Source organism: Syngnathus floridae, chromosome 16 (genome assembly GCF_059516105.1).
Source record: "Syngnathus floridae isolate MCC-2025c chromosome 16, RoL_Sflo_1.0, whole genome shotgun sequence".
Taxonomy (NCBI): Eukaryota; Metazoa; Chordata; class Actinopteri; order Syngnathiformes; family Syngnathidae; genus Syngnathus; species Syngnathus floridae.
The window spans coordinates 8,726,827-8,753,757 of NC_142428.1; the positions used below are offsets into that span (position 1 = coordinate 8,726,827).

Genomic DNA, 26,931 nt, shown 5'->3' on the forward strand with positions numbered 1-26,931 from the left:
CACATAAAAAAAGGATGAGATTAAACAGATTGAGGTTTCATATAATAAATATCAAGTGTGTTCATTTTATTCGGCCACTAATTAATGCATTATCTTTCATTTTTCTGACTAAACAAACTGACCGACAATAATTAAATAACACTAATAATTTTAATTTAATTTGATCCCAAATTAATAATTTTCTGCTGAATTATTGAATTGTCAGTAACTATTTGCTTGATACAGTAGATGATGAAAACTTAACAATTACGCTCTGTAACCTGTTGTGTGTCTGAGCAAGCTGTTGGTTCTCCAACTACTCACAATTAAAAATCACAATTGCTGAAAAGTGCTGGATCTCATCTCATTCCGGTCAAGAAAGGTGTGCCCCAGGGCTCATTATTGGGATCACTGTTGTTCTGCCTTCATGTAAAAAAAGAATCAGAGACAATATTTTTAATGCAGTTATTTTTATGATGATGATAATGATGATGCTGTCTTATGTAGCTCATCCCCATCATTAGCACACACACATTCCTGGAGTCAACCTTGGATGTGGTCCTATACTGTGTAATGCATTTGAAACAGGGGACGAAGCTACAGTAATATTAAAGAACGCAATGCAAAGAATCAATCCATTTAAGTGTTTGAGCATCATCATTGATCAGAATCTGTCATTTAAACAGCACACCGATTTTTGTAATCAAACTGTAACTCAAAATATTTGATCTCCACAACAAGATCTGCTTTTCTTTGGCACAAATGATCAATTTCAGTGAGAAAAATACTATTTATCCCAGTTTCCTGCATTTGGTGTTTTTTTTTTTTTGTTTCTGGTTATGGAAATAGAAATTCATTGTGTATTTAATTGCTTATTACCCATCTGCGTATGTGAACACATTTTCACACCAGTTATCTTTTATACAGAGTTGTTTAGTCCAGATTTCTGGAAATATATAGTGTATGATCACAAACCAAATTCTGTTGTACTCTGATGACTGTGCATACTTTGCCACCTCCTTGTAAAGGTCTCTCTTAAAAAGATGTTAGACTTTTTTTAGATATAGGATATAAAAGCTAATTTTGCAGTGGATTCAATTTGGCACTTTTACGATGAAATGTGATGTCGTGTGAAGATTGTTAAATCTCTAAAAACCCAAAACATTCATGCTAAATTTTCAAACGACAGCACAACATCCTCCCCAATTTAGTGGTGTATCTTGCTGTTATGTGCATATGCAGTAAATAAATTACAAATAGTAATGTTCTTTTTACATATCCTTTTTCACAAATTAATTTAACACTTTATTTAACAATTACATTTACGTCAAACGTGCGAATACGGTAAACGTAATTTACCTTGAAAATGCTAAGAATGAACTGATGATGAATTTCATCCACTGACGGTGTCATTTTATTTTCAAACGCCAGGAGGCGCTTTGGAGCCGTGAGTTGTCAACCGCTGATATGACATATATTTGTGTATTATGTCGACTCGCAAAATATAGATTTATGCGTATTGACTGACTCTAGCTTCTAAACTACTTGCATGGTTTAATCAATGGACAACTCACTGTGCGGTAGTGTGAAAAGTGTTATTGTTATAGCATAGAATAATAATATAATACATATTGAATAGAATATAGAAGAGATTGTCGAACATTTAAGTTTAAAAGAAAACTGTCGACACATTGATTCAAATGTAAGATGATAAATTACTCGGCGACGAAGTGTCGGACCACTCCTCGCTGTCAGACGCGCTTCCGTGTTTACACTCTACTAGGAGGAGAAAAAAAAAAAAAAAGAGGGGAAAAGAACCACTGGTTGGGCGAATGTTTACCGAGCAAGCATTGAGTGGTGGTGAGGGAAGTGACAGTCACACTGGAGCCTCGGTGTGTGATAACAACACAGGTGATCGGCTTCCAAGGTTGCATTTGACAGCGGAATGTTCACTCGACGGGGCCATGGAGACGTCAAGAAATCTACACAGAAAGTTTTGGACCCAAAGAAGGATGTTCTGACGCGGCTGAAGCACCTGCGCTCACTGTTGGGTGAGTGAAATGACACCGTGCTTTTTGATGCTGCATCGCCAATCGAGGCTAGGCTAGTCGGGCTAGCTCGCTGGTACCAGCCGACTGCCTTCATTCAGGCAGGCTTGCAGGCTGGCTGTCATTGTGATCACTTGACTAAGCCCGTTGACAGGCTCCGCTCATGGCCAAAGTGGCTCGACTCGCACTCTGGCATGTTTTGCACGCCGTTCTCGCGTCCGTGCATTGTGCTTGACGTAACAATAATCCATTGTGATGCAACGTGGGTGCTAGCTCCCCTGACTGCTAACGAGGCTGACGATGCTAACCAACGGTGTATCATTAGGGCATCAGTTTCCCAGAAGCCCGCTGCAACCATTGTTTCCATTCATCCCTTTGTCTTTACTAATAACATGCATTTATGTCAAATGGCCACCAATTTCACGATTACAAGGCAATTCAAGCTTAAACCTAAAAGGGAGAATACCAAGTTCATCTTTATTGCCTGCAGGAACTAACATCAAGTTGCACACCTGGACATTTAGTATTTGAAAATAATACTGCAAGTATATGACCAAAAGTTAAATTTGTACCATCTAACATCTGATGAAAGAGTATTTAATTGGTTTTCCTGTCACAATACAGTAGATAGATTAACGTTTTTCATTGCTACATTTTTTTTCACTGTTAATCTAAAATGGAATCATTGTCCATAACACATTTGGTGACCTCTCACTGCAAACTGATTGTCACTACTCATGTTCAACACCACTTTATTTCCCCCACACTGATACCAGTACAAGTACTCAACTCTTTAATACTCACCGGTACTGATGCCAAGTAACCAAGTAATAAAATTTCTATTGAACCAATGACAGATTATTTTAAAGAAATACCTTTTTATTTTGACAAAGGGTGGAAGCGTGAAATAAATAAAGATGTGTTGTTTTATATCGCATTGCATTATATTGTATTGTACTGTATAGTATATGTTTAGTATATATTTAACAATAACAAATGTGAATATTTACTTTGCAAGTCAATGTGTGATTCATGTACATGCCTAAATTTTGTACTTGCACCACTAAAATTTCAGGTTAGGGACCACTGATTCAAAAAATTAAGCATGCAGCCCTGTATATACTCATACATGAATCATTTGAATTCAATTTAATGTTATCAGTGGAGCTGGACATCTATGCAGGAAGACTGCTAACATATGGTGGGCTCGATAACACTTGCCCTTAACCCAGACAAATGTGGGTCAGTGTGTACTTGGGAAAAATGTGAAGATGGAGATAGTTGACTAGAGGGAATTATGAGCAGAATAAATGCAATTAATATCAGGGCAAGGGGTGCTGGAAACTATTAAAAGTATCTGGGGGATATAATTTTTACTACTGCACAAATGTTTTGCTCTACCAGGGCACACCAATTAAAAGTTTTGGGATCCTCTTCAAAAAAAAAAAAAAAAATCTGTAAACCAAGATAAGGAACATCTATAATTCCAACAAAATTATGGAACCGAGTTTTGTTTTTTCTGCCATTGTCCTGCACCTGTCCTGAGTTCACTGTCATGTATTGCAACCCGAAGTGGAGGTCAAAACAAAAATATCGTCTCACTTTCCATGTGTGCAGTTAAAGATAAGCTAGTCTGTTTGTCCAGCAGTTGAGTGATACAGCTTGCACGTTGCCACCACCACAAGTTACCACCAGTCCCACCCAACCATCACTGATTCCTCCATGTTTTTAGCAAAGGAAGGATTTCCTCCCAGTGCTGCTGGTTCCTGTGTGGACATGAAGCGCTGATGAGTGATGCTGTAATGGGCAGTACAAGGACTAAATGGCAATATAGCTCGCACACTGTATTTTCTCATGTCAAAAATTTCTAATTTTGCCTTTGTGTAGGAAGTGTAACAGCCAATTTCAGTGTCACCGAAGTCCAAGAAATAGTATGATAAGCCATAATTGTCACAAGCAGTATTGTGAAGTCAATACAATATTTTTTTATGGTGTGTTTATGATGATGCAGGCCGCTGAGATCTAGAACAGTTGTAGTTGACACAGCAGCTTTTCTTTCAGACGCTCGTGGAGTGTGTTGCGATAATCAAATCTGGGAGTGACAAAGGCGCTGACGTGGATGACTTGCCTCACTGAAAGATGTAGAATGAATGTAGAATTACAGTTATTGGATGATGGAGATGGGCAGACATGGTTGACATTGCCAAAGTGAAAATAAGTGGAGCGAATAATGTTATTGATATGAGTTTGAATGAAAATCCAGCATGGCCACAGACTCTTGACCTAAGGGCAAATTGCAGTATTGTCAATATGAAGGTTTAGAATATGATGGTTTTAGAAAATGCTAACCTGATTTTGTGAAGGCAGTCTTTTAATAATACAGTAATCCCTCGATTATCACGGATAATTGGTTCCAAAAACCACCCGCGATAAGTGAAATCCGCGAAGTACGGTCACCAACAAGAAGTACTGGGCAGGCTAACGAGTTAGCGGAAATATGCTAATTTGCGATCGTGCTAACACGCAACAACGGACTTCTAAAGGAATGTAAACGAACATTTGGAGCAATACTACATTGTCCTAAAGGTTAGACACATGCTTCCTCAATTTACAAGTTTTATTTTGACTTTTAAATGTTTTTTTAATTTAGGAAAAAAAATCCGCGATGTAGTGAAGCCGCGATAAACGAAACGCGAAGTTGCGAGGGATCACTGTACTGACGTTGACGTGTTAATTTTTCCCATTCAATATGAAGAACAGCTAACCGCAACCAGAACAGAGTATCCTTTCACCAACGCCACTATGTCAAATTAATTCTCTTTGCCATCACTGATATCCTTCTTTGGTGTTTACTTTCCATATTAAACCATTTAGAGAAAGCAAGCAATGGGTTAATGGCTATTTTCAGAGTGGCTCCATATTGTTTTCCTGCTCACTGAGCAGATCTGTGGGACTTGAGTGCGAAAGCGGCTGCATGTTAATTTTCTGGTCATGTCTGGTTGGATTTGGCTGAGGTTGTTAATTACAGGAGAGCAGCAAAGCTACCACGGCTTGTCTCACTGCAAGCTATGAAGAGTCACAGGAACTGGCTAATGGTTATTCCTCAGGCTCTTTGTTGCCTCAAGCTACTCGCATGCCTCGTCGTTGTCATCTCATCACAGTGTTGACTGTGCAGAATGAGAATGTTTATCTTAGGAAAATAGTTAGCGATACTCATCTTGGAACCGGCTGTCATCACAAAAAGATCAAGAGGTCGAGAGTGAAGGTGAATAACATATAAGCCAATTTTGTAGTCAGTATCTCATATTATTGTATTACCACTGTATTTTAGAAACATTGGAAGATGGACACCTGCAAGAAATAAAAATAACATTTTCAAAAGAAATTATGTATTGTTAATAGTAAAATAAGAAAAATAAATACAGATACTCAAAACTAAAACCATCAACTGACATTGGCACTGAATGTTTTCATTATAATGGACGACTTAAGTTGTTCTTGGTATTTAATGAGTCAGACCTAGTCCGTCTTTCGGAATCAGCATACACCGAAAAAAAATGTTGAATTTACTCAATTTGATTTTGTCAGGTGGTTGCACAAAATAAATCAAAATGTAAATACATTACATGCACTGTTAACTTTATAAAGGCATGCTGACCTAAGGTCTTGTGTCAGTTAAGTTACCTTATGTATGCAATCCAGAAAATCTTTTGAATTTACTTAATTCAAACATGCACATAGGTTGCCCGTGCCATGGATGATGACGGTTGCACATTGCTCTGTAGATGTTGCTTTTTTATTTCAGGGTCATGTTTTCAAAGGTTGCATTTTAATATTCAAATTAAATTATGCCATTGGAGTGTTACTTAAAACGTGTAAGGGATGTCGTGACGCAGTATCAACTTGCCCTGAGAGGAAATCACAACAAGGTGAAACAATAAGCGCAATACTGCCTGAAGCTCTTAACAAGGTCCTCTGTGAGGCTCAAGTGAAGGCTGAGATCACTTCTCACTCTGCCCTTTTGTGAAAGTCAACATGGACTTGAGAATAACTTCAGCCTCTTATCATCTTTTTGGCTTACAATGTAGGTGTAATATAATCTCTTAAGAGTTTATTCCTCCACTTAGTGTTGGAAACGTGTATGGAGCAGTTCTGCTTGGCTTGGTTTGCGGCAGAAAGGTGAACTACAGTAAAGAACAGTAAAAAAAAGATGACAAAAATGAACTTCAGCCTATTTGACCTTAAAAACGACAATTAGTAATCCCTCGTTTATTGCGGATAATTGGTTCCAAAAACCACCTGCGATAAGTAAAATCAACAAAAAGTACTGGGCAGGCTAACGAGTTAGCGGAAAGATGCTAATTCGTGATCGTGCTAACACGCAAAAACAGACTTCTAAAGGAATGTAAACGAACATTTGGAGCAGTACTACATTTTCCTAAAGGTTAGATACACGTTTCCTCAATTTAGAAGTTTTATTTTGACTTTTAAATGTTTTTTAATTTGGAAAAAAAATCCGCGATGTAGTGAAGCCGCGATAAAGGAAACGTGAAGTAGCAAGGGATCACTGTACTGTAGAACAATTGATCATTTAATTCAAACAACTACCGTGGCCCTTATTTTTTTTTACAAAATAATTTATTATTGATTTTACATTCATCTACTGGTGTTTGTATTTATTTTTTTCAAACCAACAATATTCTGTGAGGAATATAATTAATAATAGACTGATTCGTTGAGATGGATAATGGCTGTTTGTTTTCCACGGTTCAGCAAAAACCAGTTTATCTAGTTTCGCTTAGTTTCTCAATGTGCCCTTCCAGCCTCCAACCCTCAATTGGTTGAGGCTGCCTTACTTATATCCCTTTTCTTTAAATATTTGCTAATCTGCCAGAAATGAACACCATTCACACCGAACTAACAAAAATCTTAGCGGTGACATTTTAGGGATCATGTCTTGGTAAATTACACATTAATTACGGAGCTCCAGGAACCGCTCTGAGTTGATTCTTTAAAAGAGTCCCCCCCTTGTCTGATTTCAACATATATTATACCCTGGAAGGATTCCTTTGCTGTCCCCTCATCTCCATTTTGGCATTAGCTTGGAGCACCTGCAGTGTCAGTAAGCACAAAGCTATTGCTAATGAGGGTTTGGATATCGTGGTGTGAGCATGACATAGCATATCAATAATGCAGGTGGTATAAATTCCTCACATTGTCAGCTTCTTGGATCGCTAAATGTGGTTGAAACCTAAAAGGTGTCGATTAAAAAAAAATGTTTGATTGTGTTTGCTAAGTTAGCATAAAGTGAAATGTGGATATAGTAAGCTGATGGCTGGTGTGTAAATAGATCGTTGGCTCACTCCAGCAGATGACCTTCACCCCCTCTGCAAATAAGCCCTGTGCGCACACTTGGACTGCTTGCCTGGCATATCCAGTTCAAAGGCAGTTCACGGGAAACCAACGTTAAAGATGCACTCATTAGCATAATACCGCTTTGCATATAAGATGGCTCTTTCCTGGGAAATTATTCACCACCATGTCACGGTTTGATAGTAGCAGTTAAATTTTTGAAGTTGTCATTACTCCCCACTGTGAGACTATCTTTGGTTAGCGGGATAATGTTTGTGAGAAATTTATTTAGTTAGAGGTTGGAAAAATGTCCTAACCTTTGCACTGCTATCAACATGGGAGGTTTATTCTACTAAAAACAGCAGCGATGATAGTTTCATGTTTGCCCATGTCGCTTGGTGTGCTACAGGCCTTATAAAACCAAAGATGTCCGACTATATTGCATTTAAGATTTACTCCTTTTTTTTTTACAGATAACATTGACAAGAGTGAGCTGAAGCTATTCTTCGAGAGCAATGTTTCACAGATTTATTTTATCTTCCATGAAAATTTCATTACACTGGAAAGCAACTTAAAACAAAAAGGTGGGTTCAGCCTTTTTCTTCTTCTTTCTCAATTTTACATTCTCCACTTGACCCGCATCATTTAGCACAGAAATTCAACAAACTATTCCAAAAAAACTTCATGTTTGTCTCATCTCCAACCAGTATGTCATTGTAATTTTTTTGCTAAATTATGACAATATAATCAAAAACATACCCTTATTGATTTTCACATTTACTACATTATTGTATGTGACTTGTTTTTCTCAGGGATCAAGTCTCAAAGGGAGGAGCTGGACTCCGTCCTCTTTATTTTTGAAGTAAGTTGTTGTTTTCTCTCACCGGTATTTCAAAACATTTCTAAAATATGTTGATGCCGCAATATTAGTCCTTAAACGGTTTAAACAAATCGACTGGCTGCATTAGACGAGGGGAAGTTCTTCAGCTCAATCATTTCCAAGCTTGAGTGCGTGATGGCCCTTCCCCCTATATGATGGAGCACTCGTGTTGGGCATGCAGGTTAAAGTCCTCCACCCTGTTTTTCCATTTGACTGCAAAGACAGCTCCAGTGTCCAATACAAATACTTAGTTCTCCAGTTACATTTGTTCAAAGGAGAACTATCAGGGTGACACAATATCAAATTGTTATCATTATAGAGTATTTATTATCGTCTTCTCTATACTCATGGAAGACGTGCTCAAGAATGCTCTTTGCTTTTGGGTAAACAATAAGGTTGTGTTGTAAACACACAAAAAAAAAAAATTTGTCCAGAGCCTGAAATTCTGCAGACCACCTAAATTGTCCTTCAATGTTCCTTCTGCCACAACTAGATAATCTCCTCGACTGTAGGCGCGCTCACAGGTTGACCTCTGACTAAAGTGTTGATTCTCGCCTGCTGCATATGTATGCGGTCTTTCAAACAGAACTAATATTGAATGCAGCTTAACCCTCACTTGTCCCCTTTTAGTTCCTATCTGTAGTGATTTTTTACATGCACGCAGAAGATAAGCATTCAACGCTGATGTAGGACAATACTTCCACTACATCGTTTGATCCTATGAGCTGCTAAATTGAGGACATGTTCTCTACGCCATATTACAGGGGTGTCAAACAATTTTTTTTCGCAAGTCGCATTGTAGTCATAGCTTCTTTCGGAGGGCCATTATGACTGTCAACCCAAATAAATGTATGAGCACCTCATATTATATACAGTGAAAGCTACAAAACAAACTGACAAATAACTCGTTTTCAAATCAGATGAGTAAAAACTGGTTAAATATTTAAAAAAAAAGATATTATTAAAAGTGAAGACAATTTGCAATTCTAGTAATGACACACGAATTTGAGGCACAATTTGTCTTCGCGGGCCACATAAAATGATGGCCTTGAGTTTGACACCTGTACCATATTAGATGAAATGTTATATTATGGATCGCGAGGAAGCATTAAAATGATTTCAGCCTTTGTACTCTGTTAATGGAGGAAGTTGGTCCTGATAAAACAGAACCATATAGTGCTGAGTCACGTACTTTAATGTAAAACCTGTTTTGAGTGGCCACTGTAGGCTGGAATTATTGTGCACATTAAGCAAGAGACAACAATTGTCTTACTCATCGCCTTGCATGTTTCCTTTACAATCTGATAGATACAATTTATCTTCCCTCTGTGTTTGCTTCACACTTATGCAGAGATTATTTTTCTGTCATAATAAAGTATGTGACCCATTTTCTTGGGACTAGCGTTGTGTGATGGGTGTCTAGAGAGTGGCAGGCATTTGTTCTAAATGTGCAACACCCACAGGTAATACCATTCATTCATACTTTACTTGTATTTCTTTTGCGCAAGACTATAAAAGCATATTTTAGGGTATCTTGTTGCGCAGCAGTTTTTTTTAAATGGATGAAAACCTGTTTATGACAACGCAGTCAGGCATTTTTCTCCACTTACTGATTATTGTTGTTTTTGGAGTTATTGATATTGTCAGCTACATTAAACTTTGGCTTACTACAGTATTGTAAATCCTTACGTGGCTTGCCTTTTCCATGACTGGTGTGTAAATAGCATGAGGGTAAAGCAACGCACCACAATGAAATCCATAAAGAATAAAACAGAGAAGTGTGACACAGTAAATAAAGAGCAACATCTCTAACCCTTCATGCCGATTTGCTGATGGCTGTTTATTACAAAAGAAAGAACCGCTTATTTTGAGAAAGGCACATTCAGTTACTGTTATCTAATCAATAGCCTACTGTTGTCCCCCATGGATTTTTTTTAAAGCTTTTTTTTTTTGCTTACATTTTGTAACACTAATTCTCCCCAAAAAGAAACATTCTGAATAAGTAGTGGTAGTTGGATGAAGAGAAGAATTTCCGGAAAGTTACAAACTCAAAAATGTCCCAATACTTGGGCGTGTCACCTGCACAGTGACCAGCCTCGGAATCAACAAGTTTACAGTATTCCAGTGCCACAGTTAATGTTAGCTAGTTCCACTAGCTAACTTCTAGAGAACTTTATAAAAGCAAACAATTTGATATTTTGAGCTTTACTTTATCTACAAATGACTTGGTGCCTGCAGAGCATGCAGGAGTCTGACTAAAAGTATGCCTAAGGACAAAAGATGAAAATAGAGTATGCCTAAAAAATAAATAAGCAAATAAATTCGACTTATCAAACTGTCTGTACACGCCTGCAAGAAAGTTTCTTGATAAGTCAACGGCACTTGGGAACTCACTAACGGAACTCACCCTCTAGTCATATCTAAATATTTTTATTTCCCCTGTTTTTTGCATGCCTATCATTTGATAAGTAAACAAGCATGTTTCAAAAATCAGATGCGACCCTTGACCATCCCTGCTTCAGGCATCGTGGTTGACATCTAACGTTAGCAACATTGGGAGCTTCTGATAGGCTAGCCCATGGGGATCATCATGATGGTAAATGTATTGATTTTGTTTTTATGTTATAGTTAAAACAAATCGATGCAAACGGCATATGTAAATTTGAACAACATAGACACTAAATTGCACAATCAAAAGAAATACTGTGATACTCTTTGCCAGTCAGCTGTTTTTGCAGTCACAAGACAAGTCTGAGCCTCTCTGTCAGGGAACTCCAGTCTAACAATCTTGAGAGAGTCTCGTGTGTTTACACTCCCATATGCCTGTACATGACCTTAACTGCTGACTGCCTAAAAGCAGCTCGATCGCTGTGTCACGGTAAATGTGGGACATCGGGAAAAAAAAACATAGGGAAGTTTGTGCATATCCATTTCCCTTGATTTTCTGTACAGGAAATAACTGTACCATGACCCATCCGGATTTGACTCAGCATTCTGAATTTCTCCTGTCATCTTCTCTTTGAATCTCTTGTCTGGATTGAATAGCTGTTTGTTTGGGTTTTTTTTTCTCAAAATAGTTGCTCGAGCAGTCAAATGTCGTTAATTATAGCGCCAAATTACTAAATTGGCATCGAGTGAGTGTTCATAATTCTGTTTGCAACCATTTTGTTATTGGAAGCTTTGTACATCAAGCTAGCAACCATGGATAAATATTAGGGATGCACTGATACCACTTTTTTTCCACACTGAGTATTAGTACAAGTACATACTTTTGATTACTGGTTGTAGTCATAGTTCAATGGGGATTTCAAAGTCAAATTCAAAGTTAGCTTTATTGTCAATTTCTCCACATGCCAAAGACACACAAAGAAACCGAAATTGCGTTCCCCACTATCCCACGGTGACAAGACATGGCCCACAATAGACAATCAAGTAAACAAGTAAACAACAGCGTGCTGAATAAATAATGAATAAATAACACAACAAATAAATAAGAGGAGCAAAATGGAGCAAGTGAGCGTACAGCAGACATTCCAGAAAATAGCGCAACAGTGCCGCACGCTACGCATTTAAATGAATCATTAAGATTTTAAGAGAAAAGCTTCATAATTTTTCTATCACTATCAGCTTTATTGCCGGTATTTAGTGAATTAATACCATACAATTAATTCATTGATTATCTTGTATATCCAGACTTTAAACGGTATCTGCATTATCTTCATGCTGAGCGAGCTTTTATTGACATTTGTGTTTCAGTTTTCTGTTCAATGCATCCTTGTTCCCATTGTCTACAAAAGGGGAAATTATGATGATGATACAGATAATATTGAGATGCTGCTGCACAAGCGGAACTGAACTCAGTAGAGTAGCGAGGCATAAGTTTAATTGAAGTTTAATTGTGTGGCGATGCTTCTATCTAGTGGTTAGAAATGAGAATGCACTCTACTTCTGATTTCCTTATTGCGCTTCATCTGCTGTTTTTTGTTGTACCGTCATAAGCTTTTCCAAACTCATAATTATAAAATATATTGTGCTAATATGTGTTGATATTTACTACACAAATACCTTAATTTAAAAAAAAATACTTTTTTCCAACGTTTTGTAAGTTGCAAAGTTTGTTGTATTATCAATGTATGTTGAAGAATTGCTAATGAGCTGTCGTTCTAAGAATCTGTGTTTGTCAAAAATCCCTCGTGAACCACCTCTAAGAGAAGTATATTCTGCACCATGTTCAGGTCCTGCAGCTAGAAACCTAAGCGCGGATCATGTAAATGTGCTCAGGCTGTAGTTGCGGCACAGTAATGCTCCCATTTTCATGCTGGCGTATGGCTGCAGATTATAGAACTCTGCCAACCTTCAGTACAGAGGAGTCTGCCTTCGCCTTGAATCCGCCAGTAAATTCCTCATTGGTAGGAAGCACCATTCCGGCTCCACGGGGAGTCTTTCGGCGCCAGCTTCTTCATCTCGTTTCAACTCTCCTTTCCTGATGCTCTGTACGCGAGAGAAAAGGCTGTGTTATTGTGTCTGCGAGTGTGCACACACATCCATTGGGGAAGGCTTAACCATGCTATCCTGCTGGGTTACATACAGCCTCAGATAATATGCCTGCCATCCCAAGGAGACAGACCGAGTGAGGCCAGCACAGATCTAAATAATCCCACACCGGATCCATAGTGAGGTGCGGCTATACGTCTTTCAGTATCTCGCGTGTCACTGATAATGAAAGGGATTTAGTCCAGAGGACAAGAAGAGAAAGTTAAAGATGAAGGATGACATGAAAAGGAAGTTGTTGACAAACAAATCAATCACAAACAATGAGTGATCGCTTGACGTGCAATCAGTGGTAAAATAATCGAAGATATGTTAACATAAAAATAATAAAAGATTCTATGTATGTCAAGGTTAATTACGCGCACATTCATATAGACATCCAGTAATCAAGCAATGGTGTTGGATCTCATTCATTTTTGAGAATGAAAACTTTTTTTTTTAAATATTGCTGCCATCCATATTCATAACCTCATATTGATTGCTGCAATGCTCTTCACAAACTATCATTATTTTTATTTTCTCTGTATTTTGTGGTCTTTTTTCTCCATGGCCTTATTTATTGTCATTTGTACGCGTTACGTATTAGCATTATTAGTATAGTAGTAATATTAGCTAAAATCAATAAAGTCATCTCAGTTCATGCATTTCTAACTATAGAAGATGATGGTTTGTTTTACAGAAGCTTTCTTTAATATTTAAAAGCAATTTAGCTCCATTGTGGCCTATATAGCTCTTCCCTTAGAGTTTGCTTGCCGAATCGTTCCGTGCCTAAAGAATCACTGCTAATTGATGAGATTGTTTCAGGAGTGTTTCCTGAATTATGCATTCAAGTGTTTGAGAAATATTTATTTAGCTCATGGCTAACCTCACATCGTTTGTTTTCAACAGAAAATCCTGCAATTTCTGCCGGAGAAAATTTACAACCGGTGGCAGTTTCACAGTATAGGTATGTATGTGCCACTCATTTTTTTCCCCCCAAATGAATTGTCACATGTTTTTTGTTGCGGCTATATATATCATTCAGATTTTTAGCTCATTTTCTGTCACTATGCTCCCGTAGCATCCAAGAAGTCTGATTTTGCACAACAAATTAATTACTCATAATTGTGTTTTATATTACATCACAGCTGCTATCGCCCTTGCCCGAAAGTCGTCTAGACTAGAAGTCATTCAATCATTGACCCATCAAATCAAAGAAATCATCACCTATTACCTTATTCTTTATCCTGAACACAATTTCACTGAGGTAAATTCTTGGCCCTGTATGTCAGTCTGCATTTATTTTGAGAGCATGCCCCAACGCTCTCTCACTAAACACTCGACGCGGGTCATTTAGCAATCAAAGCTTGTCTTATTTGATTGCACGAGACAGTTTTGTGTCACTGCCAACAAATGTTCACTTTTATCCGCAAAATGTGACATCCCTGCAATTCCCTCAAGACCCCCATCAAGGTCAATCTACCTTGATAGAGATGTCGCCCTTAGCTGCCCACTTTGTTGTGTTTGTTATAAATGTCTGTAGGTGTTGACATTATCAGGTGTGCTTACCATTTGGTGCTTTTTTTTTCCCCAGGTTCTATTCTGAAAAAGCTACTACACACTGGAAATTCTTTTAAGGTGACAATAATAATAAAAAATAAGACCTCCGCTAATGTCGCTTGATATTGTTATACCGTGGAGCCTCGGTTGTCGACCACAATCCGTTCCAGAAGGCTGTTTGAGAAGTGAATCGTTCGAATTCCGAATCAAATTTTCCCATTACAAATAATGGAAAAAAATGTAATCCGTTCCAAGCAAAAAAAAAACACAAAAAACGCTTTTTTTAAGCATTTTTTCATTTGCGCATTTCTGTCCAATCGCGCAACTGCACCGCGCTGGTCGCATTATAGTGACAGAGCCGTCGCTGAAATTTAGATAATATTTTAAATGTCCTGATGTACTTTCCAAAATTTAAGTGGACCTCAGTGCGCAAGGAGCTTAATTTGGTCCGACCGCGCAACCGCAGCGCGCCGGGCGCTCGCCGTCGCATGGTTTAAGAGCATCTTTGTGTTTTAGGATGGCTTTACTGCTCCCACTTGCTTCCTTTGGAGGTATGATTAGAGTTTATGCAATCCTCAGAGTAACGAGAATGTAATAACAAATGGAGTCAGTTGGCATGCGGGTCCTCTCGGCTCATCTCGCGAGGTTCGACAACCGAATTTCGTCCGACATCCGAAGCAAAAAAATCTCGAATTTTTTGTTCGAATACCGATTTGTTCGAAAACCGAGGCTTCACTGCATTTGTTTCGGACACAACTAAATCCCCTGTTTTATGTGCTCTATGGCCATCCTCGCACATTTTTTGCTTATACTCACTCTGTGCACGCTGGCTCCTCTTTTGCATCTTCTTTTTTTTGCATAGATCCGATGTGACGGTATCCGTCTCTTCCTGCTGTGGCTGCAAGCCTTGAGGGACAATTGTGCTGAAGAGCAGTTCCTTATCTATGCCTGTCTGGTGCCAGGTTTCCCTGCAGTGCCCTCATCCAGGGGGCCTCGCACCCTTGACACCATCATTTACAACCCTTACTCCAACCCACCCGACGGTAAGCAAGAAAATGACACTGTATTTTTCCAGCTAGTACTTCTTGCTTTAAACTGGAGCATGGTGTTTCTCTGTGTGAGCAGCTAAGGTGGTGCCTGAAGAAATCACCCCGCTTGTTCCAGCTGTGGCAGGCGAGAAGGTAGCAGATGACCAGACTTGTTACATCCTCGAAACTCTGCTCAAGTTCATGGTTATCCAGGTAATTGATACTGTCGCAAGGGAAATGACACAAGTTGCCATTTGACCACATCTCATCCAAAATGGATGGATTTTTGCTAGAAGGGATTATTGATTATTGCTAAAATCGTTTTCAATCTTGATTTATGTGTAAACACCGCAACTACAATAATCAGGTTTTGTGCGGGTGACATCGGGAACATTTTCTTCAAGTGGTACTTCTTCTAGTTTGCAGTTGCTGATAATAACGAGAAAACAAACATGGCAGTTGTTAAGTGTGTACAGTGTGAATGCAATCATTCCATTTCCACCAAGACAGCATTATGATTTCTTTGCAAGCGTTAGTCTTTTATGTAGCACACAATAAGCGAAGACAGACTGAATGACTGTCAGTCTGACCTTGTCAGTCTTTGTTCTGTCTAAACCTGCCAGGCATCCAGTTTAGAGTGGCGAAACAAAGAAAACCAGGAGACGGGCTTCAGGTTTCTCTTCAGCCTGTTCAAGAAGTACTACCTTCCACATCTATTCCCCTCCTTCACCAAATTCACAAATCTCTACAAGCCTTTGTTAGGTAAAGCGGTGTTTATTACATCTAGCGAATATGTCATTACTGTCTTCTGTATGGCGGCATGAGAAGTTGTGGATTCAAATCCGGGCTCTATTGTTATTCTTAGAGCTCCCACATCTTCGACCAAAACCCTTGTACGTGCCAGTGACAAGGAACAACGAGAGCACCTTCTGCACTAGAGACCAGTATCTGGCTCCCCGTGTAGCTTTTATCACCTGGCTGGTCACCTTTTTCCTCAAGAAGAAGTATATCAGCAGCACTGCAACAGCGCAGAATACAAAGAATGGCCCTGAAGTCCTTCCCAAACTCATCCAGGTGGGAATTGCGCAACTGTGAATGTTGGCTCTGCGGTTGTTGTCGTTGCCATTTTACAAGCACTCTAAAGTGCCTTTATACTGTGTTCATATTACTCCATAGACCAGGAAGTACAGTGACCCCTCACTACTTCGCGTTTCGTTTATCGCGGCTTCACTACATCGCGGATTTTTTTTTTTCCATATTAAAAAAAACTTTTAAAAGTCCAAATAAAACTTCTAAATTGAGGAAACGTGTCTAACCTTTAGGACAATGTAGTATTGCTCCAAATGTTCTTTTACATTCCTTTAGAAGTCCGTTTTCGCGTGTTAGCACGATCGCGAATTTGCATATTTCTGCTAACTCGTTAGCCTGCCCAGTACTTCTTGTTGGTGACCGTACTTGGCAGATTTCACTTATCGCGGCTGGTTTTTGGAACCAATTATCCGCAATAAAAACGAGGGACTACTGTAGTCTGCTAACTAGTAAATATTGGGAAAAGAGTTCTCGGATGATCCCACTTGACCGTTTAATATGTAAATCGGCAAGAATAAACTTGCTATATACAGATGACCAAATTTTGTCAGGTGGACAGGATGTATACAGCGGGTTATGTACTGTATCTGACAATTATGGCGGATTCAGACTGTCACTGCAGGCGGTAGCAGCCAGGAAAAAGAAAAGGAGAAGACATCCGATGGGGACACAAACGGGCCCACAGGAGAGCCTGACAAGAGCCACTCCAACAGCAGCACACTGTCAAATCGACGGTCCAGTGATTCCAGTTTATGTAGCATTGAGGAGGAGCACCAGTATGTCTATGACATGGTGCATGCCATCTTACTCTCTACCAGGGACAATGTGAATTTTGTCAACGAGGTCTTCCACCAGGTATTTATAGCACTCTTTCTTATTCAATGTGCATGATCAAACTGATTAGCCTGGAATTAAACGGATTCTGTTGCCCTCTGCTGGCCGTTTGTTGCATAGCTCCTTCTCGCTCACACAATTAAGCAGCAATGTGACAAATTGTGTTCTCCTTTCTTTCCTAAGGCTTTCCTGTTACCTTCCTGCGAGGCATCGGCAACAAGGAAGGTGATCAAAGTGTACCGAACGTGGATACTGCAGGAGAAGCCCAGCTTCATGACAGAGCCAGATAAAACTGCACAAGAAGATGAAGTGGATGATAGCACTGAACAGATACTCAGCACAGAGAATAATAATATGCAAGCACAGGTATTGGGCATACATATTTTGAAATTTGGAATACAGTTTGGAAATTATTTGATCTTTGTAGAGAATTTGACTGGCCGTTTCTTTTAACAGATACTTGAGCGCCACGGCCACAAGCGAACGTCAAGTTGGGGAAGGACCTACTCTTTCAGCAGCGCAATCAGTCGAGGTTTTCTCACAGAGGAGAAGAACAGGGACATCAAGGCGGGCATCCAACCCACACTACAAGTCCGTTTGCTTCGCATCACTTAGATCATGTCTATCGCTGTACTAGATTACTGTATTCATATGTCTCTACAATTGTAGGTTTTTCTGACAAACTCTTCGAATGTGTTCCTCCTTGAGCCATGCCATGATGTACCCAAGCTCCTGGAGAATCAGGTAGAGGTGTGCAAGTGTGTCCTGAGCATCTACCGACATATGATCATGGAACACACAATGGACACACAGACCTGGTCAGTATATATTTTGTTGCCACATTTCTTTTTTTTTCTTTTTTTTTTTCTCACTCCACTTAATTTTCTTTTTCATTGTCTGCAGGGAGCAGATGTTGCAGGTCCTACTGAGGATTACCGAAGCGGTGATGAAGAGGCCATCAGAAAACCAAAGAAAAGACAGTTTTGCTGAAAGTTTAGCATCCATCCTTTTTCGGGTATGTCTGCCCTCCAAGGTTTTAATATTTATTTATTTATTTATTTATATTTGATTATTTTTAGTAGGTCAGGGAAAAAAAGCAAAGTTATCTCTCATGACATTACAAACTACAGGTGGTTTCTTTTATGACATTTATTTTGCGTCTAGTGTTTGAAGTGTATCTTTGTTCTTATGTTGCATTCAGACCATCATTGTGGCGTGGGTGCGAGCCAACTTGTGTGTGTACATCTCTCGGGAGCTGTGGGATGAGCTGCTTACAGTGCTGTCCTCTCTGACTTACTGGGAGGAGCTGGTGATAGAATGGGCCAGTATCATGGACTCCTTGACGGCTGTTCTGGCCCGCACCGTTTACGGCCTTGACATGGCCAACCTGCCTCTGGATAAACTCAGTGAACAGAAGGAGAAGAGGCAGCGAGCACGTGGTGAGGAACATAGCAAAAAAAAAAAAAAAAACTAATTCGATGAGGACATTTATTGAAAACTGATGATTAGCAAAAAATACTGAAACAGATAAATGTTCCTTTTTTACAGGAGTGATTCAGGACTCTCAGAAAGCAGCTGCAGTGGCACGTTCCTTTTCACTAAGTTGGAGGAACCAGGGAGACGTGGCTGGGACTGGAGTTCAGGAGCCAATGAGGATTCGCTCTGCCACCACCTCAGGTGCTCCTGGTGTGGAGAAGGCCCGCAACATTGTGCGACAGAAAGCTTCTGGTAGGGGCATTTTGTTATTACAAATTTGTTTGTGTAAAATAAAACATGATCCACTTTTAATTAAAGCAGGTCATTCAAATGATTTCTAAACTTATCAAATCTAGCATTGCAGCCATATCTGAGGACATACTAGATTTTCTTTGTATTTTCTTGATCCGCTGCCCTTCTGTAAGAAGCCAATGCTACTAAGCTTGCTTCTAATGCTCTCAAATGCATTGACCGTGTTGAGTTCTATGTGACAAGTCCACGTATACACCAGCCCAGGTGCTACTGAAAGGCCAAACACCAATAACAGAAAGCTCCAACAGATGGCCCCTATTGTCCTCCTTCCCCCCCACATGTCATCGCACACTGACTCCATTTCCATGTCTTGACAGTATGTCAAAGGCTGGCTTAGGGCGCCCATTGTTACAAGCTCAGTCCAGACGCAGCAATGGCCCTTATCTGATGGTGATGTGGCAGGCTAATTATAAGTTGAGAAACGTAACTAGGTAAAATGCATGTCTCGTATGTATGAATTTTTGGTCTAGACTGAATCTCAATGGGAAAGATAAAAGACAGACAATACCACTTCTTTTCCGCAATTATCCCTAATGCTCTAAAATGACGAGCTCAGTGAACAAGGAGCAGCATTTCAGCCTGAAGGGAAAAAGTCCTTAAAGTGTGTCTGTGCCTTTGTGTGTGCGTTTGTATGTCCTGATAATTCTGTATATAAAACACAACTGCTTCAAATCTTTCTCCCTTGTTTGGGCCTAATTGGATTTCTCCCCCAGTGACTTCAAAGACCCCATCAGTGCTTCTCTCCACTCCTCCAAAGAAGGTCTACACTTAATTGCGTGAAAGTTTTTGATAGTTTCAATAAGTGTAAATAATACTCATTAATGTGCATTCATGGCAAACTGTGGTGAGCTGTGGCAGACACAATGCTTCTCCCACTGAAAAGGAGGAATTCAAGTGTATTGAAAGAGATAATAGCATTGTCCCAATTTCATTGCTCACATTGAAATTAGGTTTGAAGTGTCTTATCACTGACAATTGTCAAAAATTGGCAGTATTCAAATACAAACTCCAAATGACTTTGCGGGAACTTTAGAGCATTACAATCGTGATCAAGGGGTCTTTAATAAACGTATTCATCGTGTTAACCGTTTTTTTTCCCCCCACATGCTGTACTCTACTATTTTTAAATGTATTCTCTTTATTCCTTCCTGTTTTTCACAATCTGTTCTCTCTTTCGCTGATGGAAGCTAAACGAAGCCAGTCCATCAGCAACTGTGTTCACCTATGCGAGGCTTTGCCCACTGCTAAAAGCGTTCCTACGCTGCTCCACACTGTGAGCTCTTTCTTGCCTGGTATCTCTTCTGGTAACTCTGCTTGCTCTCACAGACTTTCAGGTAAAGTGCTTTTGGAGAGGTGAATGTGCTGTATCTGTGTGCTTGCGGCCTCCGCCCTTCCTATATCATTCACCTGTCGTCCCATCACCGACTGTCTTCTGTACCTGGTGCAGAGGGTTTTCTACAAACTTCCCTGTTGGGGAAAATCTTGGACTTGTGTCTCCATTACCGCTGCATGTGTGCATGCAAGTTTGCTCGTTATTGTCACATTTCTGGATTTGTATACATATTGATTGAACGTGTGATCATTGCCTCATATTGTGTTCTTTTGCCCTTTTGAGCAGATGTAGAGGAATGTCAGCTGTCAGAATGTGGGGAAGAATTAGGAGGAGGAGAGAGCCCGCTCCCACGTAGTAGCAGCACCTCAGACATTACGCAACAACTTTCGGACACATTACAAGGTACAGTGCTGTATAAAAGTATTTATTTCACTATGACAGCACAAGTAGATACAAATCTTTGTCTCAATTTATCTCACACATGACTCTCCAGCCCAGAAGCGAGAGCCCTCACCTACTTCCTGTGGTTCTGATAGCGGAACATCCGAGAGACGAGAGGGCAATGAACTGCCAGTTGTGAGAAACCTATTTGTAAATTTGGTCTAGAAGCAGACTGAATGATAAATTGTTGATATTTTCTTCTGCTTGTAGATCCTGATCCGCCATAGCAGCAGTCCAGCTGAGACAGAAAATATAGCTGAGGGGTACCATCACTACACAAGGGCAAAGCTCAGGGAGAAAAGTTAGTCTTTCCTTATCTGATGTATAAATTAATACTTCAATACTAAATTCTCATTACGTTCTATTTTCTGTACAACATCCCGTTACCTTCCTTTCCCAGGTGAAAGTATTAGCAGCGAGACGTCAAATGGCTACTTGAATGAAGCCGAGGTCACCTGGCAGGTTTTTGACGAGGAAGCTGACAATCAGTCCACCCAGTCAGCCCACATGGACGTGACCTCTGACCCGCAGAGCCGGGGGAGTCTGCTGCTGAGTCACCATGAGGCTCTAGCAGGTGACAAATCACATACCGTGCAAGCTCATCCACATTCATGAATTTAGGACTCGTTAGGAAGGTGGATCTAGTACAATAGGTTTTCCCCTTCCTTATAAATATTTAGGTGAGTATTTTTGTAGCATGAATGGATGACAAAGTAAAGACGGTCAGTGAGACGCCTCCCTGACCCTTCCACACGTACGCACTGTTGTGACTTTTGTTTGTTTGTGATCATCATGACGTTGTTGTTGTCTTTGTCATTCTTCTCCCCTCCCCAAACCCATTTTTATTCCTGTCCCTTGTTCATAGGTCCTGAGTGTACTCTGTCTCCCCACTCTTCACCCTCACCCCAACACCACAACCACTACCACTATCCTCAGAACCCCCCCGCCTCCCCAGCCCTCATGGTGCACACCGAGTGCCCGCAGGATTGCCCCCTGGACGACAGCATTCATCAGTCTGTCTTACATATGCCACACCACTTGGGTACTGCTCCATAGCTGCTACTCATGCGCGGCGATTTTTAGCCTCAATCTTGACTTACACATATTTATTTATTTGCACATTTCTTGCTTCACTGGATTTCAACTATGAATCTCTCTATAAATTTAAACTTGACCCAGCAATTTTCTGTTTCCCACCATCTAATCACTCTCTCTTTGTCATTGCTCTTTTGCCCACTAAATGGCGCTGTCTTCCTACAAATCCACAATTTGGCTGTTGCATGTGACCATGTATGTTTTCCAAAAGTATTGATAGAGCTCTTCTGAGGACAAGGATTTAATCAACTAGTGGCATGATAATTCTTCAATTACAAATTTGTACAAATGTACTAGATTGCAAATTGCTTCTATAAATCTCATCTAGTACTTATTGATTAAATTCTACGTCTCATTGAAAAGCATTTTGACTCATTCTGTGACGGTCACGACAACAAATCCGGTTGCTAACGAAATGAAGTTGTTATTATAGTCAAATCCAAACTTTCATGTTTCCGCTCTGCTTTTCAACCATGCAGACAGCAGCGAGTGTCTGACTGATGATGTCAGCATAATTGCGGGTGGGACCCTGACGGGCTGGCATGCTGATTCAGCCTTTGTTCTATGGAGGAGAATTTTGGGTATCCTTGGAGATGTCAACAACATCAGATGCCCCAAAATCCATGCCAAAGTGTTTTCACATCTTTATGAACTGTGGCAAAAACTTGCTAAGGTAAATCAAACTTTCATATCATTCAAAATACCAAACTTCATCACAAACCACCATTTCCTCCAAAAATGACTTTGGTTGTTTTAACTGCTCGCTGTTACGTTTGTGCTTCCAGATTCGAGATAATCTTGGTATCAGTGTGGACAACCAGTCTTCTCCTCCCCAACCTGTATTCATTCCTCCCCTTCGTATGCTCGCGTCCTGGCTCTTCAGGGTACCAACAACACGTAACTTCTGACAACAGCATTTAACATTACTCCTAATGGAAAAAAATATGCATCACTCTGTTTTGAGTTTATAAAAGAGATTCACCAGCAGTGCAATTGAATGCCGTACGATACGATAATAGTACTTCAACAAATTGTTGGTACCCTTGGACATTGTATTTTGAAAAAGCACAATTTTATCCTTGAACAAATGAGTCAAAAATTCTGGACATTCTGGAGCAAAATGTGCTGCTTGGAATCAGAAAGCTCAAGTTCAATTGCAGGTTCAGTTTTTTTTTTTTTTTATGAGAATAGTAACCTAGAAGAGACAACCCAAAATGGCGACAAACAAAGCACTGAACTATGCTGCTGTCGTCTTTTAAAGAATTAAGATGATCAAATTTTGTCCAGGCCCACAATAATTATTTTTGATTTAAACAATGATTAGTTCATTTTCTGTATATTTGTGTTCATGACTTTTGGTCACCAACAATTTTGTCCGCATGTAGTCATTCTAATTTTTATAAAGGCACGTTATCTGATACAGCTCTTGCACTGTATTTACCTATGTCTATTTTAATTTACAATTTTGTAATTTGACAAAGACTGGAAATTGTCAGCTATGGTAAATTCAAATAAGAAAAAATAATGACGCAAGTGTGAAAAGTATAAGCGATTTGACTGGTGCAGATTTTTCTTAATACACTTTTCTTGCCCACAGGCCACCATGCTACCAGCAGAATACAAAGCCGGCAAACTGCAAGCCTATAAATTGATCTGTGAGATGATGACCAGACACCAGGATGTCCTCCCAAACGCTGACTTCCTGGTGCACCTCTACTATGTCATGCACAAAGGCTTCACAAGCAATGATCAGGTATGACCAGCAGGTAGCACCACCGTAACAGCGTTTCATTTCATTTTCACGCTTGACTGCCCCATTAAATCCCAAAAGATCTTTTTGTATCATTTCTGGAAAACATTAGTAAACATTTACCAATAATGCCAAATTGACACTAATCATTATATTTCAGAAATTGTAATTTTCTATGGACTGTACACGCTGAACAAAATATAAATGGAAAAGCTGCACTTGTTTTTTGATCATTATCTGAACTCAAAGTTTTAAGCTTAGTGTGCCAACTGCACTCTTCCTCAAAACTTGCGAGGTTATGTGGTGTGATAAAACTACAATAGAGCTTATTGAATATAATTGGATTGTGGACAGCCTAAGACAGACCTGTGCAATATTTTGTCACGTCTAATCACCGTCTTGTGAGATGTAAAAATTATTTTAGCACTTAATTACATATTTTGTTTGAGCTTTTGTGTTCATTGGAAAAGTCTTAATTATTTGAGTACAGCTCATGAAAAATAGGAGAAAAACACAACGGTGAAGGCGGCATTTGTATTTTTTTATTCAGACTAGCATAAAAATGGTAACTGTGTTAGTCTTTTTCCATCCAGCATCAGTTTCTGACCTCACACATTTCCACAATCACACCCTTGCAGTGTGACCAATTAAACCTGCAAAGTGGGTCTATATTGTTCATTCCATTTCAGCCCCTGTTAGCGAAATGGCCAGGTGTCGTAGTACCTTTTCCACATTGTCTACTGAAGATAAATTTAGGGAGGATGCAGATACAGTGTCTTCTCTTTTAATATCATGTAAAATAATTGCCTGCCCACCAGCTGTGTTAAAGAATTCTGCCGTGTTTTGGCATCTTCCGGTCTTCCTTTAGTCGCACCCTTCATCATATTTAAATCTGGCCTAGCTCCACTCCCTCCAGACGATGCAGAGTGGAGATGAATGAAGCCCCCACCACGCCCCCCCCCCCCCCCCCCTCCCAAACAAAGAACGGGATAAAAGTGTGGATAGGGGGTATTTGGGATACAAATATGTGTGTGCGTGTGTAGTTGCCCTTCTGGCTGGGTTTCTATTGCACCTTGGCAGTGCGACAAGCTTATTAGAATGTTTTCAATATCGTTCAATAATGTTTTGAGCCCCTGCCGCGTATTCGTGATTAATTAAGGATTGACGTCTGTCGCGCTCCGTTAGACTGACAAGTCGGCCGGAGGCCCAGAGTGGGCTGGCCTTGGTGTGTGTGTGCGCGTGGTGATGGGGGGGGGGTGTTGTCTGTGAAGGAGCAGGAGGACAGCCAGGGGATCGTAGTGTAGAGTGGAGCAATGAGGGGGGCACGCTGAGGAACAAGGCAACATTCTCCCGCTTTTGTTACAGCTCTGTATAATGCGTCAGGGGGCCAGTGCCAGGCTGGCCACCGAGGCATGCTCAAATTGGCCAGAGAAAAGAGTCCTCACACCACACAATAGAGGACAGCCGCACGCCTGCTTAACATAAGAAAGTGGCTCTTACTCAACCCCTCCTCCTCTCTCTCCCCGCTCTTCTAAGCCACCCTTCCCCACCCAAAAAGAGCGGAAAAAAAAGAGTCGATTTTGATGTCCATATAAATTATATATACTTTTTGGAGTCATCTGATCGGTGCATTTGTTCTAGATGGCTTTTAAAAGAACAGCCTGAAATGACTTAAGGTCATGCTGGCTTATTTAGATCATTCAAGATATCATTTATTTAATATAGGCTATTGTCTTTTTTAGCTTTTGCACAGATAAAAGCCACATGATGACATAATCTGTTGTAAAACACTCCGGAGATGATTGGGGAAGAATCCCAGTCCAAGTCATCACCATTAAATTCAGTTAAGCTTAGAGTAAAATGACAGTTCCCTTGAAGGGATTGTCCCTTCAACTGACAAGAGGCACAAGGTCATGGCCATTGTCCTTATAGTTTGTCCTACTCTGCTCTCATAAAGACAGGACATGCCATGACAGCGGTAATCCATCCATGAGGTCAACTTTCCGCTCTGCAGCATGTTAGGTAATAAAAGTAGCTGCTCCCCAACTTGGTTCAGGCACATCTTTTTGACACTTGAACATTCCATTCCTTTTTTTATCAATTTATTTATTCAACGAAACCCAGAAATATCCATGTTTAGTGCATAAGATAAATAATTGTGTTTATGGGTGACGTAATGGCAAAGTGCACCCTGTTACCCCAGAAGCCGGCAGGTGGACAGGGTGTGCTGTTTTGGAAATGAGGTCAAATGAAAAGGTCTGAGGTGGCTCCATTCAGAGGTACATTAATGCTTCCTTTGTTGATACGTGGGACCCTTTCTTCCGAGCAACACAGGCCTCAGATCCATGTCAATACACTCGTCAAATTTTGCTACCAAGAAACACTTTGCATTCTCCATTTGTGTCCTCCTTTTAAAATGCTCATTTCAGGCAATCAAGCAACAGTTTGTTGCTCACTAATTACCTCTGACTGCACTGCACATTATGTTTCAGAGGTCAATTACCAACAAAATGAGGGTAAAATGGACCCTCAAGCTCTCCCCGCCAATTTTCTACATGCAGTCTGTCCTGTTGGATCCACTTCCTGCATATTACCTTTGTGTTTATTCTTGTTCTTTTCACTTCGGCTCTACTTTGTATTTGTCAAAGCTCCGGGTTATAGGTAAAGATAGAAAGGTAGTACGACAATCCAAGAGAATGGGGAAAATTTGATTTTTTTGTGTGTTTGCCGAGTTGCCCTGTTCGTTTAAGTAGAAACAAGCTGATGTTTGAACTGTGGGGATTTGCACAGGTTTATAGCCAAGAAGGCAGGTGCTTTGAGGCTGGACCTTGCTTTTGTACACACACACACACACGCATGAGTGAGTAGAAGATAAGAGAGAGCGATGCATACTCGTACGTAGTAGATGTCTTGACCACAATCATATTTCAAGATAGAAACATGTCATATATTGCTGTTGCATGTTTGGTCTTAATCCAACTGCCAGTGAGTTGCAGGTAGCTCATAAAAATAAATACCATGTCTACCAGTCTTTAATTACTGGTTTTGCTGTCTGTGAACATAAATGCGATTCAAAAAGTTTGTGATCTTTTATTTCCTTATTTTCCTCTCTGGCGATCCAGCTGTCTCTCTTTTTCCGCTGTCTGTTTTTGTCAACCTAATTTGGAATCCTGTCGAGTGCCTTGCCTCAACACACTTAAAATGCTTACCTGTTCTTGGGGGAG

General features: G+C 40.0%; 1 protein-coding gene across 2 annotated transcripts in view; it reads left to right on the forward strand.

Annotated features, from left to right (window-relative positions):
• Positions 1–1,756: 1,756 nt before the first annotated feature.
• The window catches only part of ralgapa2 (Ral GTPase activating protein catalytic subunit alpha 2), a 66,891-nt gene continuing 41,716 nt past the window's right edge, over positions 1,757–26,931 (forward strand). The window contains exons 1-24 of one of the 2 annotated variants that reach the window (XM_088400292.1): positions 1,757–2,030; positions 7,853–7,963; positions 8,192–8,241; positions 13,699–13,756; positions 14,384–14,427; positions 15,212–15,392; positions 15,475–15,590; positions 16,001–16,139; positions 16,243–16,451; positions 17,076–17,321; positions 17,484–17,666; positions 17,757–17,891; positions 17,970–18,118; positions 18,204–18,315; positions 18,502–18,739; positions 18,849–19,028; positions 20,707–20,823; positions 20,915–20,997; positions 21,073–21,163; positions 21,263–21,436; positions 21,728–21,904; positions 22,437–22,630; positions 22,743–22,841; positions 23,555–23,710. In XM_088400292.1, coding sequence (XP_088256418.1) covers positions 1,925–2,030; positions 7,853–7,963; positions 8,192–8,241; positions 13,699–13,756; positions 14,384–14,427; positions 15,212–15,392; positions 15,475–15,590; positions 16,001–16,139; positions 16,243–16,451; positions 17,076–17,321; positions 17,484–17,666; positions 17,757–17,891; positions 17,970–18,118; positions 18,204–18,315; positions 18,502–18,739; positions 18,849–19,028; positions 20,707–20,823; positions 20,915–20,997; positions 21,073–21,163; positions 21,263–21,436; positions 21,728–21,904; positions 22,437–22,630; positions 22,743–22,841; positions 23,555–23,710 — 3,348 coding nt within the window. In that variant the 5' untranslated portion in view covers positions 1,757–1,924. The remainder of the gene's footprint in view (positions 2,031–7,852; positions 7,964–8,191; positions 8,242–13,698; positions 13,757–14,383; positions 14,428–15,211; positions 15,393–15,474; positions 15,591–16,000; positions 16,140–16,242; positions 16,452–17,075; positions 17,322–17,483; positions 17,667–17,756; positions 17,892–17,969; positions 18,119–18,203; positions 18,316–18,501; positions 18,740–18,848; positions 19,029–20,706; positions 20,824–20,914; positions 20,998–21,072; positions 21,164–21,262; positions 21,437–21,727; positions 21,905–22,436; positions 22,631–22,742; positions 22,842–23,554; positions 23,711–26,931) is intronic. The other variant, XM_088400291.1, reaches the window with a different exon arrangement.